Source organism: Scyliorhinus torazame, chromosome 1 (genome assembly GCF_047496885.1).
Source record: "Scyliorhinus torazame isolate Kashiwa2021f chromosome 1, sScyTor2.1, whole genome shotgun sequence".
NCBI classification, from domain to species: Eukaryota; Metazoa; Chordata; class Chondrichthyes; order Carcharhiniformes; family Scyliorhinidae; genus Scyliorhinus; species Scyliorhinus torazame.
The window spans coordinates 264,322,885-264,350,112 of record NC_092707.1 but is presented as its reverse complement, the minus strand read 5'-3'; the positions used below and the strand labels follow the sequence as shown (position 1 = coordinate 264,350,112).

The window sequence follows — 27,228 nt, the reverse complement described above, 5'->3', positions numbered from 1 at the left end:
TTTCAGCAATGGCACAAATAGTGCCTGAAGGCTGCTTCCCTCATGGACGGAAGATCTTGTTCAGCCGAACAGGATCAACTTAGATTATGATAAGGCGACTAAAATGTAATGATTTATCAGACTTTTTTCCAGCTTGAAAGTACTGGCATGTATACAGTAGGTAAGACTTGTTAAAATTCAAGTTTTAGATGAATTATTTTTATGATTCTCCTATTAATTGCAGGGTTAATATTTCAATGACTTGTTAAGTTTTAAGGAGCAGCATGTTGAAAACTGATAGGTTACATAGAATAAGGTTGAAAAGTGGATGACTGGTTCCCAAGAAAGTACCGCAAAGATGGTGAGGTAAATTCACTCACATCATGTTCCGATAAGGAAGCCGTACTCAAAGGCAGCATGGGTGGTTGTCAGGCATGTCAGACATAGGGCTGGTTTAGCTCAGTGGGCTAGGCAGCTGGTTTGTGATGCAGAACAAGGCCAGCAGTGTGGGTTCAATTCCCGTACCAGCTGAGAATTCGGAATTCTCCCTGTGTACCCGAACAGGCGTCGGAATGTGGCGACTCGGGGCTTTTCACAATAACTTAATTGCAGTGGTAATGTAAGCCTACTTGTGACAATAAAGGTTATATATTTATTTATGGCCTGTCAGAGCTACAACGCTATAACCTCAGTTTTCTGACTCTCACATCCTTTGAGCTGGGAGCATTTAATTTACCTTCATGTATTCTGTCAGGCCATTTTTAAGTATTCAGCGCAGACTGTGGTTGGTGTAGAACTTGTTTAGAATCTAATAAATGGTTCACCAGTATAGCGAGAGTTAAATGTGAAACTTGAGCACTGGAGATGGTAATATAATAGCAGTCACAAATTTGAAATATAATTCTACAAACATATGATCGTGAATAAATGATCCAGGTTCAGCAGCAAAATTGTAACCCTAAAGCCAGCGAAAGACTTGTTCTGATTTGTCTTTACAGATTGTAGGTGAGATTTGCTCTTAATCATGCAAGGCTGCATTTATAGAACAGTGCAAGATTTTTAAAAAAGGAACAAATTTGAGCAGTGCCAACTTTTCCCACTAGATGTCACAGGTACATTTGTTAATGCTGCAGCAAATTCACTGGAAATTAAAAAGTGAAAAATAACTCCCACAGCATATTGGTAAAACAACAAAATTGAATGAGGCTTAATTAAAGATAAGCTTCAGTCCACGGAATTGCCTCACAATTAAAAAATTGTTAAGGAGGAAATATCTCTTTCAAATATGACATTTCTATATGCTTTACCATAGCTCTAAGCCATTCCTTGTATTATTTTAAGTTTTACAATTGCATACTAGATCTGGAGCAGACATTTTGTGTAGGAATCACTTCCAGTGACAACATGAAATAGGACAGCAGATTTTTGGTAGTGTTTCTCATTCATGCTATCACTGGAGCTGAACCTTACAATGTCACTGCAGGGGTATTACATACAATATCTACTAATGCATTGGTAAATACAGAGATATCATCTTTCATAACATTCAGCACAGTGGCAGTTCAGCAGGGTTTGCTTACCCTTTAAAGCTGAATGGCAGTTTGATGTGACATACTCAGTGTGATATATACGCCACATAAAGGCCTTTGGCATTTTTCAGTGATGAGTCAGCCAAACAGAACATACATAGAACATACAGTGCAGAAGGAGGCCATTCGGCCCATCGAGTCTGCACCGACCCACTTAAGCCCTCACGTCCACCATATCCCAGTAACCCAATAACCCCTCCTAACCTTTTTTTGGTCACTAAGGGCAATTTATCATGGCCAATCCACCTGACATGCACATCTTTGGACTGTGGAAGGAAACCAGAGCACCCGGAGGAAACCCACGCAGACAACGGGGAGAACGTGCAGACTCCGCACAGACAGTGGCCCAGCAGTGAATCGAACCTGGGACCCTGGCACAGTGAAGCCACAGCGCTAATCACTTGTGCTGCCCAAACATTAATGATAATTTAACCGTCATCATTACACTTTTCATTCCGGACTTTTATTTCACCATGTGCCGTGGTGGGGTTCGAACCAGGGTCACCACGCAGAGCATTACTCTGGGTTTCTAGATTACTAGTCCAGTGACAATACCACTACGCCAACGCCTCCCCATAAATAGATAAAGTACCACGTCACACCAAAAACACAAACGTAGTTAAAAGTGGAAAACCATGTCTTTCGCAATGTAAATTGTCTGTATAATCTCAGGGGATTAAGGTAGCTCTTTTCTTTGATTCTCCAGTGAAAGTATAACATGTGCCATTGTTGTCAAACAAATTTCTCAGTTCTGCTATTATAAACTTTCTTTTTTTTTTGAGATTTTTTATTTAAAACAAATTTGTAACATTTACAGAGAAAAAAAGGCCATATGCAAAGAGCCTTAACATAGTGAAAACGAACAGTGGGAAAGAATAAACATGTTAATAAGGCACTTCCCCTGTCAGCTCTGTTTGCCCATGCCACACTTGTTCAACTAAACTAACGAGGCTCTAACCCCCCCCCCCCCCCCCGGACCTCCCCTGCCCCCCGAGACCTGACCTGCTAGGTCAACCCTCCGCTTAGCCCTAGCCCGCCCCTCCTCCTACTCTCCCTGGTGCCCCCTGACCTACGCTAGCTCCACTGACCCCTGCCCTTGGCGCCTGTCTGTCTCCCGCCCTCCCCCCACACACCAAGGACCCATTAACCTGATCGTATCTCATCGTGCCCTTTCAAGTCCCTTAACCAGCCCATAGCCCACCCCCCCTATCAGAGGCCCCGACCTCCTGCCAAAAGGTCCCAAGTGCAGGGCCCCCTTTGCAGGCCACCTCCCCCCCCCCCCTCCCCTCCTCGTTGCAAGCTCCCAAAAACACCCCACACAATGCGCCCTCCAGCCCCCGCTCTCTGTCCCGGCTGAAAACAATCTTGGATAAAACATTACAGTACAGGATAATTTAACAAACCGCCGCCACACAAAAGCTCTGCGAGCCCAGAGTCCTTTAGTTCAAGTCCAGCTTCTTCTTTTAATAAAAGTCCACTCCTAGTCAGAGCAAGTTAGGTTAACAGACCGCCGCCACTGTACAGCACTGAAAAAACTAAGTGCCCGTTAGTTCAAGTCCAGTTTATTATCTTTAATGAAAGTCCAAACCTGTTCTGGTGTCTCAAAATAGTAGTGGAGTTCCTCAAACGTTACCCAAAGCTTCGCAGGATACAGCATTCCAAACCTCACCTCCTTTTTGTAGAGGGCTGCCTTTACCTTGATGAATCCTGAACGCCTCTTGGCCAGCTCCGTTCCCAAGTCCTGGTAAATGCGCACCTCGCAGTTCTCCCATCTGCTGCTCCTCTCCGCCTTGGCCCATCGCAGCACACGTTCCCTGTCAGCAAGCCGGTGAACGCGGACCACCAAGGCCCTCGGTCAGTCGGCCGTTCTGGGCTTCCTTGCAGGGGCTCTATGCGCCCCATCCAACTCCAGGGGTCGAGGGAAGGCCTCCGGTCCCATCAGCGCCTCGAGCATAACTTTCACGTATGCACCCACATCCGATCCCTTGCAGCCCTCGGGGAGGCCAACGACCCTCAAATTCTGCCTCCTGGCTCTGTTCCCCAGCTCTTGAAGCTGCGCCTGCATCCTCCTCTGGCGGGCGTTCAGCTCTTCCACCTCTCGCTCCAGTTCCGTTACCGTGTCAGCCTGGCTGGAGAGCTTCACCATTACCACTCTCATCGGGTCCAGCGTGTCCCTCTTCAGTTCAGCGAAGCAATTCCTGAAGAACTCCACCTGTTGCTCCCTTGGCCAGTGAGCCCTGGTCCCTGCCGTCCGCCATGCTTCGTCGCCCGGCCTGGGGTCCCCGCTGCTCCCTCTTCGATCCTTGCCGCTCCACTCAACCACTTCTGGTCCAGCTGTCCATACCCCGGAGGGGAAAGCCTCTTCCCTATCATCTCCTCCACCGATTCAGGTCGCCAGGTTCCGAAAAAGTCCGTTGGAAAAGGTCCGTTTGCCCATCGTGGGCGGTAGCGATCCGACCTGCGACCAATTGTAATCTTTCTAAGAGAGAGCTATATACTTCTGTACTTTTTCTAAAATATTGTATTGAGGCATATTATGAAAGTACTTTCTTCCACAAATAAAATGTCATTCCCTTTCAATGTATCCATAAACAAAATTCAAATTTCAATGTTGTCTGTGCACAATTTAACTGAGTGAAGGAGATTTTTTAAAATGTGGAAATGATGGTACAGAATTTATTCTTAATTGCCATGGACAACTAATGACAAATGAGGAATAGGAATTTGACTCAATATTTTATCTTGAAATGTGAAGTAATCCAACATTGACTATGAAATTAATCTTTTCAATTAACAGTATAGGTGTGTCACTGGTAATAGTGAGATATGCTGCTCTTTTGTAAAGGATAAAGTCATGCCTGCAATCAGTTGAGTAAGAGTCTTTCAAAGGAAGATTACTTCTAACTGTCACCATTTTAAAAGGCAATCTATTTTATGATTGTTAAAATTATAAACATGATTTTTAATGAATTATGATTGGTACAAATGATCAAGTATCACTTCATGTGTATGAGCTGCCAAGTTTAATCTTCAAAAAGATGATTTTATGGGTGATGACATTGTCAGTCACACCTACAGTTTAAACAGTGGACAGCTCATCACTGACAACCTGCTGCAGTGTGGAAGAATAATAAACTATGAATACCACAAGTGCACCAAGGTTAGGAATAATGACAGCTTTGTGCACGAGTTTAATTAGTTTAATTCAAAGACACTGCTCTGATAGAAAGAATTCTTTAAAAGGTTGGAATGAGGCTTGTGATTGAAAGCTATCAATTGTTCAGAATTATCATATTTTAATTTGTAGGAGTGGTAAATGTTGTGAATAACAAAATCAATTATAATTTCCGAAGAATGAACCCCCAGCGTTTAAATTTCCGGTGACCATACAGGAAATTAAACACAATGGGCGGGAAGGATTTCCTCCCCCTTCCGTGGTATGTTGTACAGCGGTGGAGGGTGGCTCGCCAATTGCCGGTGGCAGGATCCTCTCGTCCCGCATTTGTCAACAGGGATTCCCGTTGGAACACTTCCCTCGCCACCAGGAAGCCCATGGTCGGATCCACTGTCGGCGGGACTGTAAGATCCCGCTAGCTTGAACGGCCAGAAGATCCCGCCCTACATTTCAGGATTTTTGTGGAACTATGGGCGGGATTCTCCGGCCACGTTTGCCCAGCGATCATTGAATCCTGTCCGAGGTCAATGGATTTTTCCATTGTCGGCTTCTCGGCCATGGCGTTCTTGCGGCGGGTGGGGAGTAAGAATCGAGCCCTACATAAGACTCTTTGTTTGCTAATAATAAGTGATTAACAATGTTGTATTTCCTGATTAATTGTGCCGAATGGTAAGTACATCTAATTGCCACTGTCTTACCTTAACTGTGGACTTCCTTCACTAGAGCATGTTCCAAAGTTATCCTCATATTTAACCTTGTTTTTCGACTTACTTGTGTACTTCTGCTTGATCATACCTGGAACAAAACATGAATAAGGCCAAAACAATTATGTACTACACTATAATAATGGAATATTCATTTCAAAATACTGAACAGGAATATTTATCATGTGCATATACTGCTCATGAGATCCAAGGAGTGATGGTTCATTTTCATCACATTAATTTTCATTTTGGAAATTGTAGTGCAAGCTGTTTACTGTTCCAGCGTTTGCACTGCAACTCTATTCTTTAAAATCTTTGTTATATACACAATGTAAAATTTTTAAAAAGAGTGGCAATACTGCCCCTTCATGCTGTTCCTTCACTGCAGACTGCAAAGTCCAGATTTGCATTACAATAAAGGCATAAACAAGTGGGCAAGTTAAAAAAGAAAGTGAAGTTTGTTTTGTCACTGAAACATGAACAAATCCCTCTAATTGTTTTATAGGATAGATAGCTTATTTAAAAAAACATCCTTACCAGCTTGTGTAAATCTCAATGCGATCATTGGTTTAATCACAAAACTTATCTCTGACATTTGTAGTGTTTTATTGAATTTCAGAGAAATGATCATTCTAGACCTGTCACGGTTTAATAATATTAATGAAACCCTCAAGAATAACTGCAGCATACTCTATTTAAGTGTGTAGCTGATTTCCCACCATTTGTATACACTTACCAGAAGTATACACTTAAGAGAAGTAGCAATAAAGTATGCCATGGCAAAAAACAGCTTGTTTGGAAAACCCTTTATGGATCCATAGAAATTTAGGACATTTTAAAGAGCTTAGAGCATTTATCCTGGCAAGATTTGAGCACATTGTAAGGACTCCCTTTACACTAAGTGGCAAAACTGAACTTGAATGAAAATAAACAGTACATTTATAAACATTTAATATGCCAGAACAAAATTATGAGACCATTAGCCATAGGAACAGAATTAGGCCATTCGGCCCATCGAGTCTGCTCTGCCATTCAATCATTGCTGATATGTTTCTCATCCCCATTCTCCTGCCTTCTCCCCATAACCGCTTATCTCCTTGTTAATCAAGAACCTATCGCACGGTAGCACAGCGATTAGCACTGCTGCTTCACAGCGCCAGGGACCCGGGTTCGATTCCTGGCTTGGGTCACTGTCTGTGCGGAGTCTGCACGTTCTCCCCGTGTGTGCGTTGGTTTCCTCTGGGTGCTCCTATTTCCTCCCACAAGTCCCCAAAGACGTGCTTGTTAGGTGAATTGGACATTCTAAATTCTCCCTCAGTGTCCCCGAACAGGTGCCGTAGTGTGGCGACTAGGGGATTTTCACAATAACCTCATTGCAGTGTTAATGGAAGCCTACTTGTGACACTAATAAGGATTATTATTATCTATCTCTGTCGTAAAGTCACTCGATGAGTTGTCCTCCAAAGTCTTCTGTGGCAATGAGTTCACAGATTCACCACCCTATGTCTGAAGAAATTCTTCCTCATCTCAGTTTTAAAGGATCGTCCCTTCAGTCTGAGGCTGTTGCCTCGGGTTCTAGTTTTTCCTACTAAAGGAAACATCGTCTTCACGTCCACTCTATCTAGGCCTCTCAGTAGCCTGTACATTTCAATAAGATCCCCCCTCATCCTCCTAAATCTCAACTAATACAGACCCAGAGTCCTCAACCGTTCCTCTTACAACAAGCTCTTCATTGCAGGGATCATTCTTGTGAATCTCCTCTGGACTCTTTCCAAGGCCAGCACATCCTTTCTTAGAAACAGGACCCAAAACTGCTCACAATATTCCAAATGGAGTCTGACCAGAGCCTTATACAGTCTCAGAAGTACACCCCTGCTCTTCTATTCTAGTCCTCTCGACATGAATGCTAACATTGCATTTGCCTTCCTAATTGCCAACTGACCTTTCATATTAACCTTAAGAGAATCTTGAACTAGGACTCCTAAGTGCCTTTGTGCTTCTGATTTCCTAAGCCTTTTCCCATTTAGAAGTAGTCTATGCTTCCAATCCTCCTAACAAAGTACATAACCTCACACTTTTCCATATTGTATTCAATCTGCCACTTATTTTTCCACGCTCCGAGCTTGGCCAAGTCCTTCTGCAGCCCCCCTGTTTCCTCAATACTACCTGTCCCTCTTCAGGCGCCATAGTGTGGCGACTAGCGGATTTTCACATTAACTTCATTGCAGTGTTAATGTAAGCCGATTTGTGACACTAATAAATATTCTTATTATATCTTTGTATCATCTCAAACTTAGCAACAGTGCCTTTAGTTACTTCTTCCAGATCGTCAATGTATATTGTGAAATGTTCTGATCCCAACACCGACCCCTGAGACACACCACTGGTCACCTGCTGCCATCCTGAAAAAGACCCCTTTATCTGGACTCTCTGCCTACTGCCAGTCTGCCAATTCTTTATCCATACCAGCATCTTACCCTTAACACCGTGGGCTCTTAACTTATTTTACAGCCTCCTATACGGCACCTTGTCAAAGGCCTTCTGGAAATCTAAATAGATCAAGAAAACCACACCGAGAGTGAAAGGGCATGGGGAGTGAAAGGCAGTGTTTTTATTGACAAGGAAAATCAATTTACCCTCAAATCAAGGGTATACATTGTTTCTTTTTGCATGCTGATGTCCTCTGAATACAGGAGCTACATATGTATTGGTATAATTCAAAGGTAATTTTTTAAAATGGCAATTATATAATGGTAGTAATTTATATATTGTTATTATTTATCTGCAAACGTCAAGTTAGCCTTGTACCCAGAATAAAAATAAATCAACTATTTTCTAAGCTAAATTGGTGAGGTCAACTTGGTGGATTTGAACAAGTGGGTGAAAATTTAGAATGCTATTACCTGATGAATGTAAACTTGAGGCGTCCTTCTCATTCTGCTGCATTGCTGATTGTCTTAACAGTTGATATGCTCTTGTTTCTGTTGGATTCAAAAATGATAAACATTATGGGCTGAATTCTCCATTCTGGAGACTATGTCCCCACTCCGGCGTAAAAATGGTGGTTTTACTCCTGAAATTCCTGCAAAAAAGTTAAACGAATTCCATGCCCTGCAGGGGTCTAGCAGGGACCCGGAGTGAATCTCACAGCTTTTGCTGCAGATACAGGCCCCCGCACTTCCGGGTCCGTGGGCGCGCACGGCGGCGGCCTCGCTGTGCTCCATGGCGGACTCGGACCGTAGAGCCAGACCAAAGAAAAAGACCCCCCTATTGGCCGCGCTCCCGAGTCTCCCGCACACTAAATCCCCGGCTGCCTGTAAGGCCCCCCCTGGTCTTTGATCCGCCTGCCCCCGACCAGGGCGGTCGCAGATTGAGTCTGCAGCTGCCACGCGAGCATCCCGACTGGCAATAGGTGGTTAGTTCCACGCCGTCGGGAACTCGACCGGTCGGGTGCGGAGGTTTGCTGATCAGGCCTCTGGCAATGGCCCCCCGGCGTACTCCACAGAGACGACGATTTTCGGTGCCCGGAGAATCGCCGAACCGGCTCCGGGCCCATTTACGGTGTCAAACTGGATTCTCCACCCCGGCGCCAGCTGCGATTTTGGCATCGGGCTGCGGAGAATTCAGCCCATGTGTTTTAATATGTTAAAACAGACGAGCTAATTGAAATGAGGATAAGACAAGTAAATGTGAATTCTTAATGTTCAGCAGTACTGTTGCAGAATAATACATGATCCAAGATGAAGGACCCCACAGTATCCCCATGGTATCTGTTTTCTCAGAATGAGTGCCCCATACTCCTATTTTCTGGATTAGATCATTAGCCTCAGACCGATAACCTCGGTAGGTCTTTCTTACACCTGGAAATAGTGGTGAGCAATCCACTTGCTGCAAAAGCCTCAGTGTTTTGTTGCAGCAGTAACATCCACTAGATGTGGAGTCTTATCGTTCTGGTTCAAAAACAACATGGTCTTTAACCCTATTTGTTTTTAGTACCGTAGTATATTAATGTGTATAAATCAAATTTCGGACTCCCATTTTTAGGCCAAGTTAGGGGGTAGAATTTAATGAGAGGCTTACTTTCAACTGAAAGGTAATGGTCGAAGCCATTGCATATTGAAACATCCGATTAGCACTCTCAACATTTGGATTTATGCCTATGAACAGTCCTAAACCTTTATCTTTGTTTGCAAATATGGTGCCAAGGTTTAATCAGTCCAAGAAGATTTTTTTTTCAGTCCCAAGAGCTGGACATGGAGGGTCTTTCAGGTAGCGTCGCATTCGGTTCCAGACTGATCCACTTTTACTGCGTTCATCGGCCATCAGACGATGTCATGACCTGTCAACATGGTGCTCCCCCCAAAATGGCAAGTGGCATCAAACTTGAGCCCACTCCCTGATATGGTTCCGTCAGGCTGTGCTCCCACTCCAGGGAGCCTCCCCAACATCCCCCAGCGCAGCAGAGGAAGCGGGCTTGCCTGTGGTTTCGATATCACTCTGCGATTAACGGAAGGGAAGAGCCATGCATTGAAAACGTTATACAAGTATTTGTTTAATAAATAATGTGTTGAGGTATATGAGAAATTAGGATTTTTTTGCTGAAAGTCAGGGGTTGACTTTTACACGAGATCGACTATTATATACTTGAATATACACCGTATGCCCTGGAAAAGGATGACATTTATTCATTTTGGCTTCCGTAGCCTTGCTGCTCCTCAGATCTTTCTATTTGATGGGGAATGACCAGAGGACCTGTTACAACTCTTCTGGGTGCCCGGCCAAGGCAGAGTGAGGAAAATAAGGCAGGTAGTCTGATCATAACATCTCAATTTGGTTGCACAAAATTACATTAGTTGTATTTGTTTCAGGCACAAGCATTCTATCCGATTAGGGAAAAATAACTAAAAGTCATGTTTTGGGGGGGGGGGGGGGGGGGCTGGTTTCTGTGTTACAAGATTAGCTGTGGGCAAGTAAGTACTTTTCTCTGACAGAATGTTCATATTCAGTGAACTTTGAATTTAATCGGGAAAATATATTTGGAGGAACATACGAAATACTTAAATGCTTAAAATTGTCTTCTCAAGAGGCTTTTGTTCCTCATTAACTGTTTCCACAGCGTCTCATTTCCAATGAAGATATATTCAGACATCAGTTTGTGACAGGTTACTGAAGGTGTGTTCTATGTCAATGCTGCTCACTGATTATGGGGACATAAGAACCATCAAAAACAGCAGCACACATTATGAGCAATGTGCCAATGTTGACTTTTTCAATTACTAGTTGATAATATTTCTCCCCTCTGTACGCTTCACAGTTACTCATTGAGTTGGAGCAACAAGAACTTTTCTACACAAATGCCATTCTGTGTATTTTGACCAAATGTTCTTTGAGATTAAGCAAAGTTTAACTCTAATTCTGCATTATGTCTAACATAATAAGAACATAAGAACTAGGAGCAGGAGTAGGCCATCTGGCCCCTCAAGCCTGCTCCACCATTCAATGAGATCATGGCTGATCTTTTGTGGACTCAGCTCCACTTTCCAGCCCGAACACCATAACCCTTAATCCCTTTATTCTTCAAAAAACTATCTATCTTTATCAATTGTCTAGAATAAGATGCCAATGTTAAAATACCTAGCAGAGGTGTTATTTTCTCAATTCCTGTCAAGTAATTCTATTTGCACAAACAAGAGCAGACCTTGCTTAGTCAGCCTACAATTAACTTTTCTGAGCTCTTATTAGCTCAGACTGAAGTTTAAGAAATCACCCCTCAAGCTGAAGATTCTCTCAGAGAAATAATCACGCTGATGGATAAATGGGTATTGCTGGACGAAAATTAGGATGAACTAAAGGGGAGGCTTCAGAAATGTTACACTACATTATGGACACTGACCAAAAGATGGCAATTACATTGTCACAGGTAACCGTTTCCAAACAAGATTTGAATTTTAAGCTTTACATAGGCAGCTTCAATATTAACTGTTGACGTGAAAATGTGACAGTATATAATGACGCCGAAGATTGAACAGTAAGTATTATAGAGGATTCATGTAAAACATGCGTGAGATAATCCAAAACACACACCGTGAAAGAAAATCAGAGGCATATTTTCTCGTTAATCCAATAATTTCTTGTTGAGAGACCAGAAATACAGAAGAAACATTCGATCTCTGAATGCAAATTAATTACTACAACATGTTCATCTATTAAACATTAATTTAACTTTCTCTTTCAGATGCAATAAATTTGCTTTGCATTTTTAACATTCAATTCTTTTTCTTTTCACTCAGTTCTAAAGAAGAACAGTTTGAAATTTACAATCAGGAGGGAAGATTCCAATGCCAAGCAGCTGCAATGCACAATTAGCACGGTACTTAAAAGAGCTATCAACAGTAATTTTCTGTGTTGCTAATGTGTGTTGTAAAAATTTAATAGCAATATTTTTGTTTATTTATTATCTTTTAGAAGATTTGTTCAATGCACATCCTTCTGCTCTCCAAACTTAATGAGAACAAATTAAAGAGTCTTCACAAACCAGATAGTCTATATAATTAACACTACAAATTAAAATATACAAAAATTGCTGTGCCATCTGGCATTAATCTGATGAACCAACTCCTATAATTATCATAAAAGGTGATGAAATCAAAAACAGCTGCAATATTACAGGTAAAAGGACTCTTCAGTCAGATGTTTGGCCTTAGGAATATGTATTTGGCAAGATATGCAAAACTAATCTAACAGGCCTTGCTTGGAGCATGAAAACAAATCGAAGATCAGAGACACAATGTGGACTTTTTTGATGTTGTACGCTTCAGCTGATCAAAACTGCTTAAATTTACAAATATACCATGGCTGGAAAATCAGCATGTTGAACATTCTTTGGGTGTCTTCTAAACAGGAATTGCTCTATTAAGCAGACTATAAATTACATCTTAATCTTGTGAAGGCATGGCATTCAGGAATTCTTTCTTTCAAAATGCTTTGGTATGGGAATTGGTTGGAATTAACAGTCGGGTTCCTGACCTTGGATCAAGGGCTCCACTCTTTTTCAGTTATTGACTGGTCCACATTGTTACATCCATCTCCAATTATCCTGAATACACATTTTTCATAAGTGAAAGTTTATACAAAACGCATTAATAAAGGTAATTATATTCAAGTGTGATCCAAACTTCATTAAATGCTGTTACTGCATTGTACCCACAGCTCTCGAATGCTATAAAATCTGTCATATTCAGGTGTTTTATGACAGCATTCTAAATTTAGGCCAAGCTGTAAGAAACTAAAATTGATTAAAGAGGTCTTTTCCATGTGGTATCCAGCAATGAATATGGCGATCTATCTTAATTTTTTTACTCATCTTCATAAAACCTTATGAAAATCACCAATAAAACTGAATTGAAAAACATTTATTTATTTAGTTACTTGTGAGTATACCACTTGAATATTGCTGAAGAGAGAGATATGCTGTCAAAGCTTTTCATCTTTCACTCATCTAGACGCAAAATGCCAAATTTCAAAGGAATCAATAATTTATAATGCATGAGAAAAGGGGCACTGATTGGTTGGCAAGTTAACTCTGATTGGCCGAGACACTGTCATGGTTAATGCACCAGGGAGCTATTACCCCCATGCTTTCATTTATTCAACAACGGTGCAATGAATGGACATAGTGCTTTTGCCTGCAAAGGACAGGTTCCTGTATATGAATATATGCGGCTGCCAGCAAGCGCAAGTGAGCCACATTGCAAATCTGACTGACAATCTTAAATTGGTTGTTAGTGCAATTCTTAACACACTTGGAATTGTTCAGCAAATGGTTAACAGCTTTAGATTTTCTTGTAACTGCAACAATCTGTAACAATAGCAATTTGTGGTGGTGTGACAGGGGACAGAGTGAGGATATCTAATTTGGAAATTTGTGAATGGCAGGAACTGTGATTAAGTAAGCAGTGCAGGAATTGTGTTTCGAAAATCTAAAATTTCAAAATTCCACATCAGTTGGCAAATTAGTCAGTCAATTTAACGTTGATAGGCCAGGTATTAAATAAATACCATAAGATAGAGAGCTGACAAATTGGACCATCGGAGCTTCAGCCCTTCATGCTGGTCCACAGCTCCAAATACCATTTGACATTTTGTCCCTTCATAAGAGGAACAAGGGAGCTAAACTTCTGGTGCAGGCTTGTCCAACAGTGTGGCCACTGTTCAAAAGCCGGTAAGACAGGCTGGTAAGTTCAAAACGTAGGTAAGTGAAATTCTGGATTCTGCATGGGGCTGTCAACTGGAACCACAGAATGCTCTCCCTAGCAGAAGGCGAGCACAAAGATAAATCCAAATGGCACTAGTACCCACCATCTTCACAGTAATTGTAGAACCTCACTTAACTCTGCAAGCTCTGGAAGGGCCGCTTTCAGAAATTCTGGTAGGTGCATTCCGACTCTTCGGGTGTGAAGTGTACTTGCACTTTTTCAGCCTTCTTCACATTATTTAACCCTGCTGTTGCCTACACCACAGTATGGAACTGTAGTCCTTATAAACATTCCATCACCTTAGGATCACGCTAAATAATGTCGTCTTTTCCTTTGCCGCGCTTTTAAAATGTTGTATCTCTGAGAAATCATGGGTTATCTTACTATTTTGAAAGATGGAGATAAAATCAGAGTCATGGAGCTTTATAACACGGAGAGAGGCCTTCTATCTGTGCCAGCCATTAAGCACCCATCTATTCTAATCCCATTTTCCAGCACTTGGTCCATAGCCTTGTGTGCTACGCCATTTCAAGTGGTCATCTACATACTTTTTAAATGTGAGGGTTCCTATAAAACCATAGGACCATAAGACATAGAAGCAGGATTAGGCCACTGGACCCATCGAGTCTGCTCCGCCATTCAATCATGGCTGACATTTTCTCATCCCCTTCCTCCTGCCTTCTTCCCATAACCCCTGATCCCCTTATTAATCAAGAACCTATCTATCTGTCTTAAAGACACTCAGTGAGTTGGCTTCCACAGACGTCTGCAGCAAAGAGTTCCACAGATTCACCACCCTCTGGCTGAAGGAATTCCTCTTCTCTCGGTTTTAAAGGATCGTCCCTTTAGTCTGACATGGCGTCCTCTGGTTCTAGGTTTTCCTACAAGTGGAAACATCCTCTTCACGTCCACTCTATCCAGGCTTTGCAGTATCCTGTAAGTTTCAATAAGATCCCCCCTCATCCTTCTAAACTCCAACGAGTACAGACCCAGAGTCCTCAAACCGTTCCTCATACGACAAGTTCTTAATTCCAGGGATCATTCTTGTGAACCTCCTCTGGACCCTTTCAAAGGCCAGCACATCCTTCCTTAGATACCTGGCCCAAAACTGCTCACAATATTCCAAATAGGGTCTGACCAGAGCCTTATACAGCCTCAGAGGTTCATCCCTGCTTTTGTATTTTAGCCCTCTTGACAAGAATGTTAACATTGCATTTGCCTTCTTAACTGCCGACTGAACCTGCACGTTAACCTTAAGAGAATTGTGAACAAGGACTCCCAAGTCCCTTTGTGCTTCTGATTTCCTAAGTGATGCGCAATCAATTACACTCAAGACAAAGTGATTTCGTAACTGAAGGCTTTAATCTACTAGAACCTTTTCCCCAGCAGCTTCGGTACAGAAAGTGAAGGCTGCTGGGACAGCACCATCTCTTATACCTCGCCTTCAGGGCGGAGCTACGTAATACAGCCAATGGTAGACTCCTGGGTCTAACCATAGACAGGAATAGATAGGATAGATGCGGGCAGGTTGTTTCCACTGGCGGGTGAAAGCAGAACTAGGGGGCATAGCCTCAAAATAAGGGGAAGTAGATTTAGGACTGAGCTTAGGAGGAACTTCTTCACCCAAAGGGTTGTGAATCTATGGAATTCCTTGCCCAGTGAAGCAGTAGAGGCTCCTTCATTAAATGTTTTTAAGATAAAGATAGATAGTTTTTTGAAGAATAAAGGGATTAAGGGTTATAGTGTTCGGGCCGGAAAGTGGAGCTGAGTCCACAAAAGATCAGCCATGATCTCAGTGAATGGTGGAGCAGGCTCGAGGGGCCAGATGACCTACTCCTGCTCCTAGTTCTTATGTTCTAACCAATGGTCATCAGCCTCTCAGGTACCGCAATACCTGGTACTACCACGTTCACCCCCTGGTAAAAAGGAGTCCGGCGGGGGTGGTGGCCAGCGGTAACAGTCGCATAGTATGACCAGGTATGGAGGTACTGTGCTGTTGAGGATATGTACAGAGTTCGCAGTTAGAGTCACAGTGAAGCAATCAGTCGATCGGGTGGCCTGGTCGTCCTTCTGGAGTGCCTGTGCTTCGGTGGTGATTCTGGTGGGTGTCCCGGTGGTTGCGACTCTGGGAGCGTGGTTTTGTCCCCCCTGGCAGCTGCATCACCCCTAGGCGGCGCTGTTGGGGCAAAAGGTTGACCGGGGGGGGGGGGGCCTGTGGGGGCGTCAGTGGGTGGGATGGCCTAGGCCATCAATCACATTCAGGAAATACATGTTGCGGTCGGTGGAGGGGAGGGGGCCTTTGAAATCCATGCTGAGGCGTTCAAAGGGACGGGAAGCCTTTATCAGGTGCGCCCTCTCTGGCCGGTAAAAGTGCGGTTTGCACTCTGCGCAGATTTGGCAATCCCTGGTGACTGACCTGACCTCCTCGATGGAGTAGGGCATGTTGCGGGCCTTGACAAAATGGAAAAAGGGAGTGACTCCCGGGTGGCAGAGGTCCTCGTGGAGGGATCGGAGGCGGTCCACTTGTGAAGTGGCACAAGTGCCGTGGGACAGGGCATCAGGAGGCTCGTTGAGCTTCCCTGGACGGTACAAGATCTCGTAGTTGAAGGTGGAGAGTTCTATCCTCCACCGCAAGATCTTGTCGTTTTTAATCTTGCCCCGCTGTGCATTATCGAACATGAAGGCAACCGACCGTTGGTCCGTGAGAAGAGTGAATCTCCTGCCGGCCAGGTAATGCCTCCAATGTCTCACAGCTTCTACTATGGCTTGTGCCTCTTTTTCGACCGAGGAATGGTGAATTTCGGAAGCATGGAGGGTACGGGAGAAGAAAGCCACGGGCCTGTCCGCTTGGTTGAGGGTGGCCGCCAGAGCTACGTCGGACGCATCGCTCTCGACCTGGAAGGCGAGGGACACGTTGATGGCGCGCATCGTGGCCTTTGCAATGTCTGCTTTGATGCGGCTGAAGGCCTGGCGGGCCTCTGTCGACAGGGGGAAGGTCATGGACTGGATTAGGGGTCGGGCTTTGTCTGCGTAATTGGGGACCCACTAACTCCACTTCGCACTACGTAGCCTAGACTGGCTAGACGGTCAGTGCTAAACACGCATTTATCCTTATTGTATGTCAGATTAAGGATTTCCGTCGTCTGGAGAAATTTGCGGAGGTTGGTGTCGTGGTCCTGCTGGTCATGGCCGCAGATGGTGACGTTATCCAGATATGGGAACGTTGCGCATAAGCCGTACTGGTCAACCATTCGGTCCATCTCTCGCTGGAAGACCTAGACCCCATTAGTGACACCAAAGGGAACCCTTAAAAATTGATAGAGCCGCCCATCTGCTTCGAAGGCAGTGTACTTGCGGTCACTATTACGGAGGGGTAGCTGGTGGTAGGCGGACTTGAGATCCAGTGTGGAGAAGACCTTGTATTGTGCGATCCTGTTTACCAGGTCGGCTATACGGGGGAGAGGGTATGCGTCCAGCTGCGTAAACCTGTTGATGGTCTGACTGTAGTCAATGACCATCCTATGTTTCTCCACGGTCTTTACCACCACTACTTGAGCTCTCCAGGGACTGTTCCTCGCTTCGATGACCCCTTCCCCAGCAGCCTTTGGACCTCTGACCTGATGAAGGTCCGGTCCTGGGCGCTGTACCGCCTGCTCCTGGTGGCGACGGGTTTGCAATCCAGGGTGAGGTTCGCAAACAGGGAAGGCGGGTCGACCTTAAGGGTCGCGAGGCCGCAGACAGTAAGGGGAGGTATAGGGCCGCCGAATTTAAAGGTCAGGCTTTGCAAATGGCATTGGAAGTCCAGCCCCAGGAGGGTAGCCGCGCAGAGGTACGGCAGGACATACAGGCAGAAATTGTCGAATTTCCTGCCTTCGACAGTGAGGTTCGCTAGGCAGAACCCCTTTATCGCCACCGAGTGTGACCCGGAGGCCATGGAGATCCTTTGATTTACAGGGTGGGTTACAAGTGAAGAGCGCCTTACCGTGTCAGGGTGAACAAAGCTTTCCGTGCTCCCAGGGTCGATCAGCAGGATGTCTTGTGGTGGTTAATGAAGACCGTCGTTGTAGCTGTTGCAAGTGTCCAGGGTTGACTTTGGTCCAGTGTCACCGAGGCCAGATGCAGCAATTGCGAGTTCTGATCGGGCCTGGGGCCCCATCCAAGATGGCGTCACCCATGGGTCGCGTGATGAACAAGATGGCGGCGGTGATGGACAAAATGGTGGCGCCCACCCGTCCAGCGTGGTGTCCGGGGGGCAAGATGGCCGCTCCCATGGGTCGCACGTGGCGCTCGGATAGGGGGGTGGCGGTGAGCGGTGGGCGGTCGGGGCCTGAAGGGGGGGTTGCCGCGGCGGTCCATAGTCGCTGGAGACCGCGGCCACGGCACGGGCCTAGCAGACCCCCACAAAGTAGCCCTTCTTGCCGCACCCTTTGCAGGCGGCGGTGCGGGCCGGGCAGCGCAGGCGGGGATGATTCGCCTGCCCGCAGAAGAAACAGCGGGGCCCGGCGGCGTTAGCGGGCCGTCTCGTAGCGCAGGCTGCGGGGTCAGGGGGAAGGTCTGTGGGGCTGCGGCTGTGGGGTGCCACGCAGCCCGGGGGCCGCCGCGCGGTCGGGTGCAAAGGACTGCGCGTTTTTGTAGGTAACGTCCATGGACCCTGCCAGGGCCCCTGCCTCTCTAAGTCCCAGAGTGTCCCTTTTTAGGAGTCTTCGGCGGATATCTGGGGAGCTCATACCTGCTACGAAAGCATCCCTGATTAAAAGTTCCGTGTGCTCGCTCCCCGAAACTTGCGGGCAGCCAGTTTCGGCCCAGCACCAGTAGCGCCCGGTAGAAATCTTCCAACGTTTCCTCGGGGCTTTGCCGTCTAGTCGCAAGCAGGTGACGAGCGTAGACCTGGTTTACAGGGCGGATGTAATGTTCTTTCTACAGTTCGATCGCGGCTGCATAGTTCTCCGCCTCCTCGATAAGGGGGTAGATCCCAGAGCTGATCCGTGAGCGCAGGAGATGCATTTTCTGTCCTTCAGTGGGGGTGCCTCCGGCCGTCTCGAGGTAGCCTTTAAAGCACGCCAGCCAGTGTTTAAAAATTGCAGCAGAGTTCTCCGCGTGGGGGCTGAGCTGAATCAAAACTCCGGTTTGATTCGGAGATCCATCCTTCCAGCTTAAGTTGTAGTAGATTAAATTGATGCGCAATCAATTACACTCAAGACAAAGTGATTTCATAACTGAAGGCTTTAATCTACTAGAACCTTTTCCCCAGCAGCTTCGATACAGAAAGTGAAGGCTGCTGGGATGGCACCATCTCTTATACCCTGCCTTCAGGGCGGAGCTATGTAATACAGCCAATGGTAGACTCCTGCGTTTTACCAATGGTCATCAGCCTCTCAGGTACCGCAATACCTGGTACTACCACACTAAGCATTTCCCCATTTAGAAAATAGTCTATGCCTAAATTCCTCCTTCCAAAGTGTATAACCTCACACTGTTCCACATTGTATTTCATTTGCCAGTTCATTGCCCACTCTCCTAGCTTGTCCAAATCCTTCTGCAGCCCCCTTGCTTCCTCAATATTACCTGTCCCTCGACAGATCTTTATATCATCTGCAAACTTAGCAACAGTTTCTTCAGTTCCTTCTTCCAGATCATTAATGTATTTTGTAAAACGTTGTGGTCCCAGCACAGACCCCTGAGGCACACTGGCTGCCATCCTGAAAAAGACCGCTTCATCCCCACTCTCTGCCTTCTGCCAGCTAGCCAATCCTCTATCCATGCCAGGATCTTACCCTTAACACCATGGGTTCTTAACTTATTTAACAGTCTCCTATGAGGCAACTTGTCAAAGGCCTTCTGGAAATCTAAGTAAATCACATCCACTGGTTCTCCTTTGTCTAACTTCCTTGCTACCTCCTCAAAAGAACAGTAACAGATTTGTCAGACATGCCTCTACCGCCCTTTCCGGCAGTGAGTTCCAAATTCCCACCACCCTCTGGGTGAAAAATCGTTTCCTCAAATCCCTCTAAATTCCCTGCCCCCACTTTAAATCTATGTCTCCTGGTTATTGACCCCTCTACTAAGGGGAAAGGTTTCTTCCTATCCACCCTATCTACGTCCCTCATAATTTTGTACACTTCAATCAGGTCCCGCCTCAGCCTTCTCTGCTCTTAAGGAAAACAGTCCCATCCTAAGCAGCATTTCTTCATTGCTGAAACGCTCCACATCTAAAATGCCCACCTTCATTTCATTTGAAGACGCAAAAGCTAAATTGGCCCCTAATTTCTTTTTTTAAATTTAGAGTATCCAGTTATATTTTTTCCAATTAAGGGGCACTGATCTTTGGGTTGTCGTGGTGAGACCTACGCAGACAGGGAGAATGTGCAAACACAAAATGGCCCCTAATTAACAAGTTTCTGTTTCCCCACATCCTACTGGTTCTGCTTAACATGCATATGGAACACAAATCTGGTTTACATAATTTTCACGGAAAAATATCAGCCCAGGATCTGAAGGAGCAGCTGCTAAAATGGTCACTTTTTTCTTTGTTTCATATTATGCTTGTTGTTTGCTTACAACATGCTGATATACAGTATATGCATGGTAAGTAGTGCACATGTGCCATCACAGCAACAGTGATGTTAAACAGTAGAGTGAGCTGCCAGTCACATTGAAGCATTTTCACGGATAGAAAACAAGCAAGAAAAATCATCCTTCACGTTATATAAATTTTGCAGCGAGGGAAATAAAGATTGGGGCAGATACAAATTAGAAGCTAAAATATCATAAACTATTTTTTGGATATTTAAAACAATTATGGTATTTTATTAGAATGGAAAAAAATTCACATTACACAAATATAAAAAAAGTTGCAGGTGAGAGAGGTTCTTCAGCAATAGTTTTGACCAAGTACTGAGTTAAAAATCCAGCTACGCCCATAAACAAGAGCTAATTATTTATTTGGAGGTCATTCACAAGTGTTATTACAGTGTAAATGGGGCAGTTCTCAACAATTTGTTGATTTCTAATGATTCCCCTCTGTGGGGACAGTGGGAATTCATGACAGTAATCTTTGGATTTCCATGTTTAACTGTACATTTTCAGACGCCAGAACAGACTTTCAGCTTGGCAACATTACACCCAAGTAGCCCAGAAAGAGAACACGTTTTCAAGTCCACAATATATATTTTTAAAATTCATTCATGGGTGTGGCCGTTTTTCTAGCATTTTCATTTTTTTAATTTCAGATTTCCAGCATATACATTGTTGCATATTTAAAAAAATTCATTCATGGGATTTGGGCATTGCTGGCTCAGCCAGCATTGTTGTCCATCTCTAATGCCTTTGAAAATGTGGTGGTGAGCTGCCTTCTTGAGCCGCAACTGTCTGTGTGGTGTAGGTACACTGATAGTGCTGTTAGGGACAACATTTTAGGTATTGACCCAGCGACAGTGAAGGAAGACAATATATTTCCAAGTCAGGGCGGTGAGTGGATTGGAAGGGAAGTCCCAGGTGGTGGGGTTCCCAGGTATCTGCTCTCCTTGCCCTTCTAGATGGTAGTGGTTGGGGTTTGGAAGGTGCTGGTGAGTTACAGCAGTGCATCTTGTAGATGGTACACATGGCTGCCACTGTTTGTCGGTGGAGGAGTGTCTGAATGCTTGTGGCAGGGGAGCAATCAACCAGGCTGCTTTGTCCTGGATGGTGTTGAGCTTCTCGAGTGTTGTTGGAGCTGCACTCATCCAGGCAAGTGGAGAGTATTTCATTACACTCCTGACTTGTACCTTGTAGATGATGGACAGGCTTTGGAGGGTCAGGAGGTGAGTTACTCGCCGTAGGATTCCTAGCTTTGACCTGCCCTGATAGCCACAGTATTAATATGGGAAGCCCAGTTCGGTTTCTGATCAATGGTAATCCCCCAGGATGTTGATTGTGAGGGATTCAGCAATGGTAATGTCATTGAATGACTAGGGGTGGTGGTTAGGTGCTCTCTTGTAGGAGATGGTCATTGCCTGGCACTTGTGTGGCACAAATGTAACTTGTCACTTGTCAGCCCAAGCCTGGATATTGTCCAGATCTTGCTGCATTTGTACATGGACTATTTCATTATCTGAGAAGTCGTGAATCATGTTGAACATTGTGCAGTCATCCGCAAACATCCCCACTTCCGACCTTATGATAGAAGGGAGGTCATTGATGAAGCAGCTGAAGAAGGTTGGGCCTCAGACACTACCCTGAGGAACTCCTGCAGTGATGTCCTGGAGTTGAGATGATTGACCTCCAACCACTACAACCATCTTCCTTTGTGCCAGGTATGACTCCAACCAGCAGAGAGAGTTTTCCCTCTGATTCCCATTGGCTCCAGTTTAGCTAGGGCTCCTTGATGCTCGGTCAAATGCTGCCTTGATGTCAAGAGCAATCACTCACACCTCACCTCTGGCATTCAGCTGTTTTGACCATGTTTGAACCAAGGCTGTAATGAGGTCAGGAGCTGAGTGACCCTGGCGGAATCCAAACTGAGCATCCGTGAGCAGGTTGTTGCGGAGTAAGTGCCACTTAATAGCAATGTTGATGACTCCTTCCGTCACTTTGCAGATGATGGAGAATAGACTGATAGGGCGGTAATTGGCTGGGTTGGATTTGTCCTGTTTCTTGTGTACAGGACACACCTGGGCAATTTGCCACCTGTGGTCAGTGCAGTTCTGTTTATAGTCAATGGTACCTGCCTGGATGTTGATAGTGGGGGGGGGGTCAGTAATGGTAATGCCATTGAATGTAAAGGGGAAATAGTTGGATTCTCTCTTGTTGGAGATGGTCATTGCCTGGCACTTGTGTTGCATGAATGTTACTTGCCATTTGTCAGCTCAATTACTTAAAATGAAAAGTCCTGCCTGTTTATTTCCTATGTTTCCATTTATTTTATTTTGGTCCAGGGACCCATAATAGGCATGTGCCTTTGAGCAGAAGACTCAAAGTTGAAACAACCTTCTTTCCAGGACACTGTGTTCCCAGATTTTGTGTTGTTAGGAGAGGAGAAGCCAGACTCTCTGGCACTAGTTCTTAGGAACTTGTTGTAGAAGGAGTCAGTTTGATTGGATAACTGCAACTGGTGGGTTGGCCAGGAACAGTGTTCTGCCTGACAACAGTCAGTGATTGGTTCCCACATGATGTTTTCTGAGAGAACTGGGCAGACGTGTTTAGACCTTGGAAGTGAAAAGAAAACTTTCTCTTTTGCTTGTTGAAGTAAAATAACTGCTCTATTTTCTGAAAGAACTGAGTGCCTGGCACATCCTTTGCAGTAAACCTGAAATGATGCTGCTTCTGCAGAGAAAGTAGACAACATTGGCAAAGAAAACCATCTCAAGCCTGGAAGAAGTACCAAAACGAAAGCCTGAGCCTCAGAAAGACATTGACTGGAAGTCATCCCAGTGCATCAAAGATCTTTATCCTTTTAATCTTATTTTCTTTACGTCTCCACTACTCTTTCCCCTCTGTGTTGTTTGTCTCTATATGTGCAGAGAGTAGGGTGAGTTAGGAAGGGGGGTTGAGAAAGGGGTAGTAGATAGTCAGTTACATTTTCTGTCCATTTAATTATAGTACTGGACATAATAAAAGGTTACTTGTGTTGTAAAGTTTCAAACCTGGTGACTGTAGTTATTTGGGCTCAATTAAGGACGTTGGGTATTTTAAATAAAATCTAATTTCACCTGTGCTGTGACTCAGGGTGAAGCGGGGCTGGAATTGACCAGGCACTAGCCCACGGTGTCGTGACCAAAAAAAATGTAAAAACTGGAAAAACTATCATTGCTTTAACTGTACAATAGTTATCTGAAGATGTGATGTTATTCTTCAAAACAGAGCACTAATGAATTACTTTGAGCATTGTACTCACTCAGTTGATAACTTGTATATAACACCTACCTTGCTGCTTCACATTAGTTAGGCCAAACCATGGTACTGGAATTTCTGGTTTAATTTCTGCATCATCATTGAAAATGGATGGCAAGCTGCAAGATGACTCATCACTTGGAAAAGACTGATTTTCATTTGCTTTTGGAAAGATTTTCTTCAATAATGCTGTTGCCTGATGAGCAATTAAAATTAACAAGAAACAAATGAAAATGCTTCATACTCAAAGAGCAGTGAGTAAAACATATCTATTTTAACATCAATTAATAAACCACATTTATCTATTATTAAACATGTATTACAGATTTCTACTGTTCTGAATTTTAAGAGAATTCTTCCGAAAACACAGGCCTAGATTTGCAGTCAGCAATAAGGTGATGGTGTCTACCGCTTACCTCAAAGGAAGTCGTCTACAAAGATCTATGGTGTGGATTTTATTTTTCTCAAATTTAATTTGAATGTGGCACAATCAAGGGACCTCCAGTGATGCCATCTAGCAAAGTAAGTAGCCAATCACATTGATCAATCTCCATAGACAGTAAACCACCAATGCACCAATTCTCCATCACCTTTCATAAATATTACGGAGAGTGAAACTACGTTTGGGGCACACATATGAAACTACGTTTGAAGCTGACATATAAATTAACTTTAAAAATAAGTACATTAAAAAACTATGAAATTATCATAATGAAACATTCACATGGCACAAATAAAACAATTATTTTCCAGGACAGATAGACGCTTCTGCAATAGTTATAACTTAGTATGTCATTAAACATTTACAGTAAGAAGTCTTACAACACCAGGTTAAAGTCCAACAGGTTTGTTTCAAATCACTAGCTTTCGGAGCACTGCTCCTTCCTCAAGTGAATGAAGAGGTAGGTTCCGGAAACATATTTATAGACAAAGTAAAAGAAGCAAGACAATGCTTTGAATGCGAGCATTTGCAGGTAATTAAGTCTTTACAGATCCAGAGAGACGGGTAATCCCAGGTTAAAGAGGTCATTAGAGAGGATTACCCCTCTCTCTGGATCTGTAAAGACTTAATTACCTGCAAATGCTCGCATTCAAAGCATCGTCTTGCATCTTTGACTTTGTCGACATATGTTTCTGGAACCTACCTCTTCATTCACCTGAGGAAGGAGCAGTGCTCCGAAAGCTAGTGATTTGAAACAAACCTGTTGGACTTTAACCTGATGTTGTAAGACTTCGTACTGTGCTCACCCCAGTCCAACGCCGGCATCTCTACATCATTAAACATTTAGTTACACCTTATTAACACAATGTAACTATTTAAACAGCACAATTACAATAAAATTGGCAGTTTAGTGATTTCTAAAGATTTGTCTGCGGGAACGTCTACAGCATACCCTGAGTAAGAGCAGGAAATTGATAGCAGCGAGCACGGATTTCCGTGTTTAACTGTGTATGTGGGGTCGCCAGATGTTATCGTCAGTTTCACAGAACAGTGATGGCTTTGATGAAAGTTTTAGCGTCATCACAACCACAAAATCTGTGCAATTTACAATACCATCATCTCTTCCCAACCTAGTTTTTATAATAAAAAAATAATTTTAAATGATTAGATAATTTGCATCGGAACCTTACTTTCTTCAACAACATTGAAGTAAGTATGATGGTATATTGTCTTTACCCTAAAGAGGGCAGGTTAGAAAATACGATCAACCTGAAAATATTGGGCGATAGATGGATACAATTCAGTTCATCCACCAGCATTCATAATGTAGGCAATAAGATTGCTTCTTTGTCTGACTAACCACAGAAGCATATAAATATTTGATTATTTTGTTATTTAGCAAATTAAGAAATATCATGTAAGCAAATCAGCCAGTGGTTTTTGTTAATTGGAAATGCAGCGTGCAGTCCTTATAGTTCTAGCATCAACAACAAATTCATTCATTGATTTAAGTTGGTGTGAAATATGCAGAGAACCATAGAATCCCTACAGTGCAGAAGGAGGCCATTCGGTCTATCAAGTCTGCACCCATGCTCTGAAAGAGCGCTCTCTCTCGGCAAACTCCTCTGCCCTTTCCCCGTAACCCCACCCATCATGCACATCCCTGGACACTAAGGGGCAATTTTTATTATGGATAATCCACCTAACCTGCACATCTTTGGACTGGGGGAGGAAACCATAGCACAAGTGGGAAACCCACACAGACAGTCACCCAAGGCCAGAATTAAACCTGGGTCCCTGGCGTTGTGAGGCAGCAGTGCTAACCACTGTGTCACCGTGCCGCCCACGTTGAGCAAAAAGTATAATAAAAGTAAAAATAGAATTCAACTCGTTATTATATATTTCTTTTTACACAACATATTTTTGATAATTAAATACAATGCTATTTGTACCTTTTTGGAGTTATTACTCCTCTGTGCAATCAATAAAGGTCCAAACAGTTCTGCGGCCTCATCTGTGGTCATCACCTCATGCTCCAACATAAAAACAACATGCAGGTACCAGCGGTCCCACAATGAGACAGAATCAGCAGGCAAATCTAACCATCTGCAGTAACAGAGAAAAGACCAAGTACTGAAATTAAGAAAGAAAATATATCATTCCAGAAATGGGAAGGGCGGTTGGTAAAGACAGCAGCGGTTTTGGATGGTGAAAGAGAAAACGGATTTCAAGATTAGATTGCTGGCTACAGAATAGTTTGTAAAAATACATATTTATTGAAATTTTATATAACACTAACAATATTACAAATAATCAAACAACAAAGATGTAAAGGTAAAATATCAAGAAGTTAAAACAAATCCTCAATAAAAAAACACAAACTATAATTTAAGCAGTGGGCGGAATTTAACTAATTGGGAACAAAGTCCCATAGCGAGTCCATTTAGCTGAGTGTTTCCCGGCACTTGCAGCGCTGAGAAACACACCCTATAAAGCAGAAGTCATGTTACCTAGGGGGCCTTAGCGGAAACGCGCGGCCAAGGCCACACCTAGCCCCATTTTGTGCACCGAGGAGCACCGCTTGCCAGAACCGTTTATGGAGACCAGTAGACCAGTACTGAATGGCGCTCGACCAGAATCTCCGAGGCGGAAGGGATTGATCCCAATGCCTCAGGAAACTGCATATTACAGTGGGACTAGCTGTCTTGCTGTAATATGCCGATTTATCAAAAAGAGACCCCGCCCACAATGAGCAGGATTTACATTGCAACGTCTCGCGAGATCGCGTTAGATCTCGCAAGGCATTGTGAGCCGGGTAGATCCCGGGAACGGTGTCTCCCAGCTTCTATGGGCCACGTTGCGCTGTGGCAAGCTACTATTCGGGCACAGCGTGCCTGTAAAACCATGCCCACTATAATTAAAAATACTACTAAATCACCCAGCTAGGCAGAAGCACTGTGTGGGATGGGAGACCTCCAGCTCAGCAATATTTGCCTTGAGGCTACCAGTGAGCAAAGGTGACAACATCCGCCCCTACCCCAGAGTGAAACACCAGTGGGTCTGTGCCCACAAATTTAACTACCAATGGACATGGCTTTAGATCCAACAAGAGAATCTCCGATATAGTGTTGAAAAAGGATACTTTGAAGTTGGCAAGTTTCGGACAAGACCAAAACATGTGTGTGGTTAGTTGGGGCGAGCGAACAATAATCACACT

The 27,228-nt window shown here is 44.1% G+C and overlaps 1 protein-coding gene across 4 annotated transcripts in view; it reads right to left on the bottom strand.

Annotated features, from left to right (window-relative positions):
- The window catches only part of kiz (kizuna centrosomal protein), a 342,742-nt gene that overhangs the window by 123,595 nt on the left and 191,919 nt on the right, over window positions 1–27,228 (bottom strand). For all 4 annotated transcript variants that reach the window (XM_072505712.1, XM_072505702.1, XM_072505723.1 and 1 more), the window contains 4 exons: window positions 25,964–26,117; window positions 23,603–23,765; window positions 8,351–8,428; window positions 5,442–5,538 (listed from right to left, as the gene is read on the bottom strand). In XM_072505712.1, coding sequence (XP_072361813.1) covers window positions 5,442–5,538; window positions 8,351–8,428; window positions 23,603–23,765; window positions 25,964–26,117 — 492 coding nt within the window. The remainder of the gene's footprint in view (window positions 1–5,441; window positions 5,539–8,350; window positions 8,429–23,602; window positions 23,766–25,963; window positions 26,118–27,228) is intronic.